The 3,103-nt window shown below is 40.4% G+C and overlaps 1 protein-coding gene across 2 annotated transcripts in view; it reads right to left on the bottom strand.

The window, feature by feature from the left end:
- The window catches only part of STARD3NL (STARD3 N-terminal like), a 13,811-nt gene extending 10,852 nt beyond the window's left edge, over positions 1 to 2,959 (bottom strand). The window contains exon 1 of one of the 2 annotated variants that reach the window (XM_010190731.1): positions 2,662 to 2,959. In XM_010190731.1, coding sequence (XP_010189033.1) covers positions 2,662 to 2,886 — 225 coding nt within the window. In that variant the 5' untranslated portion in view covers positions 2,887 to 2,959. The remainder of the gene's footprint in view (positions 1 to 2,661) is intronic. The other variant, XM_010190732.1, reaches the window with a different exon arrangement.
- Positions 2,960 to 3,103: the final 144 nt, after the last annotated feature.

The following is a 3,103-nucleotide window of genomic DNA, read 5'->3' as shown; positions in this document are numbered from 1 at the left end:
GAAAGAGGAGTATATATATCTTAGTTGGGAGCAAAAAAATCTTAGTGTCTATATCCTATCTCAAAGACTGCTTATTTTTAATACAAATTCAATAACTAAGCACTGCATGAAATAGTTATGTAAAGCACTGGAAAACAACAGAAACAGAAGGCTTCTATATGGAGTTTGACTACTGTCATCCTTTTCAAGAAAGGAGAAACCAAAGCACCCCAACCACACATACTCACCATATCTCAAAGCAACACAGTTCAGACACACCCACACTTTTCCCAACTATACTGCTGCACAGAGATTTTTCCTAAGACTATTCACTCCAACCCCAAATTTCTTCTCCTCTCCCTTCCTTCTATAGCTAGCTTACAAATAACTTTCTAAATATAGCTTCCCCTTGGTTGCTCTACTGCACCAGGTGTGATCCTGCTTCCAGCACAAATAAGGGAGATCAGCTTTCCCCCACCCCAAGCTGTTCAGTGTGTGGCTGCACAAGCATAAGGATGGGCAGAGAACCACGACAACCTTGATTTAGGGTTTGCTCAAACTGCCACGGAGCTACTCCCTGAAGTGTTTGAAAATAAATTATGCCTAAGCACACTGGATAATGGCAACAAAGGGAAAACACTACTTACAGGAACTCTGGCAGCAATTCTGAAATCCCATTACTTATGTACCAGTGACAGACAGTCCTAATGCTGTGCTATTTTACTTCCCAATTAATAAAACTTCATTTAAGAAACAGAACAAAAAAACCCTATGTGTCAGATCCCGGATATCAAATGATGGCTTATAATACTATGACTTCCAAAGACAAAAAACTGGTTTTTATTGTTGCTGACATTTAGCAGTATAGGTCTCTGGTTCAAAATATGATCTCCTTAAAACAAAGCTTTTCACAAAGAAAACTGCTATGGTCTTGAGGCCTGTTAATGCTGCAGCATTCAAAATGAAATCCCGTGAGTTGGTAGCATTTTCTATACAGAGTTGTAAATATTCTGAGAGGGCTAATATTAAAAATCTGTACTCTGAATCCCCAACAAGAGATATAGACCCAGACTCTGCTCCTCTTAGTTGAACAAGCTGTTGAGAAACTGGCCTAAGAAAGGAAATCCGTCAGAACAATATGCTGCTTTTCTGAGACAAGCCAACTTCACGCATCCGATACAACAGTTTTTCTACCTAGAGAGACAACAGAAGTCTAGTCCCAAAATTACAGGATTCAGGCAAGCAAAATATGCTTTCTCATATTAAAATGGGAAGTGTATTTTTCACTCTATCAATGAACTACTTTAAAAGTCAGCTCCTGAAACTTCATAATGTCAGATCAATAACTATGGTTATTTACCTTGTAGAAGAATGTTGACAAAAACGTTTACTCAAGATCTTTCTTGTCTAGAAAAGGGATTCCTCCAACTTCTCCTGTGTGTCCTTTCTTAAATGCCAACTTTACATTATAGCTTAAAACCCAGCTCAGGAACTAGGCTGCTACCTATGCAATAATAACAGATCAGCTATCCTATTGCTTTTTGGAGACTTCAGGATAACTGCCTCATTTTCCAAATTACAAATGAAGGGAGTTAAAAGTTGGTAACTATGGAAGTTTATGCTGTCTAAAGGCACCCTGCCATACACAATGTATAGCACGTTGTATAGCAATATTTGTCTGAAAGAAAACACATCACGGCAAAATAAAGGTTTTGGCCACTGGAAGTCCTTTCAAGGATTAACACCTCAGTGAAATATAACTGACTTTGAGTTACTCACAGAACCACAGAATGTTAGGAGTTGGAAGGGACCTCGAAAGATCATCCAGTCCAACCCCCCCGTCAAAGCAGGATCACCTAAACTAGGTCACACAGGAACGAGTCCAGGCTGGTTTTGAATGTCTCCAGAGAAGGAGACTCCACAACCTCTCTGGGCAGCCTGTTCCAGTGCTCTGTCACCCTCACAATGAAAACATTTTTCCTTACGTTCAGGTTGAACCTCCTATGCTCCAGCTTGCATGCACAGCCCCTTGTCCTATCACTGGACATCACTGAGAAGAGCCTGGCTCCTTCCTCCTGACACTCGCACTTTACGAATTTATAAACATTAATGAGGTCACCCCTCAGTCTCCTCCAAGCTAAAGAGACTCAGCTCCCTCAGCTGCTCCTCATAAGGGAGATGCTCCACTCCCTCAATCATCTTTGTGGCTCTGCGCTGGACTCTTTCAAGCAATTCCCTGTTCTTCTTGAACTGAGGGGCCCACAACCGGACACAATACTCCAGATGTGGTCTCACCAGAGAAGGTCTCACTCAGAAGGCAAACTCTCAAATCCTGTTAATATTCACACTTCTTGCCAAATTCAAAGATGTACAGTAACATTTTTGTTTACTTGCTGCCTGAAAAGTTCACTGGATTTCCAATGGTTTCTTCAGCATGGTTCATAAACTACAGGAACATCAAAAGGCTTAATGATAAGAAGATAATAAACTATGTATCCTAATGACTAAAGTTGATGCAGTTGCATAGGCATTACAATCACAAAAGCTGAAAAGTAAGAAGGTGCTTTAATTTAACTAGATATAAACAGCATGTAATTTGGAACAGAGAAGAGCAACTTATTAACCACTCCTGAGGAGAATAAATAAATAATAAAGTCCAAAGATACTGAAAAGTCAACTCACATTTAATTCTATTATCCACAGCAAGGTTATGAATAAGAGATCAAATGTAACAAACAAACAGAAAGTCCTTCTGACGTCTGATATGCCTTTCTTCTCTCTGCCTTCATACGACTCAATCCTTGCCATCAGCTGTGCTGGGTTGATGGAGTGGACATCCCGCAAGGAAGGACAGGATTCCACACTGCTGCTGTGAGCGTTTTCTGCATCACCTGGCACCCAACTCATCCTGGGTTTGCTTAGAGTGGGCGTCTTCTAGTTGCACCATCACTAGAAGGCTGATCCATCTAGGAAGAATTCCTAAACAAACAAAACAAAAAGACAGTCACCAAAACCCCAGAAATCCAGTAGGTAATTTCATCTCACTGTGTCAACTGTCTTCTTGCTAAACTGACAAGTAAGAATTTGGCAAGTAGGCTCTAAAAATGGTTTCTAAAATACGAAG

The sequence above is a fragment of the Mesitornis unicolor genome, unplaced genomic scaffold (genome assembly GCF_000695765.1).
Source record: "Mesitornis unicolor isolate BGI_N332 unplaced genomic scaffold, ASM69576v1 scaffold52508, whole genome shotgun sequence".
In the NCBI taxonomy this organism is placed as follows: Eukaryota; Metazoa; Chordata; class Aves; order Mesitornithiformes; family Mesitornithidae; genus Mesitornis; species Mesitornis unicolor.
The sequence above is the reverse complement of the archived record's forward strand: the minus strand, read 5'-3'. Positions and strand labels throughout refer to the sequence as shown.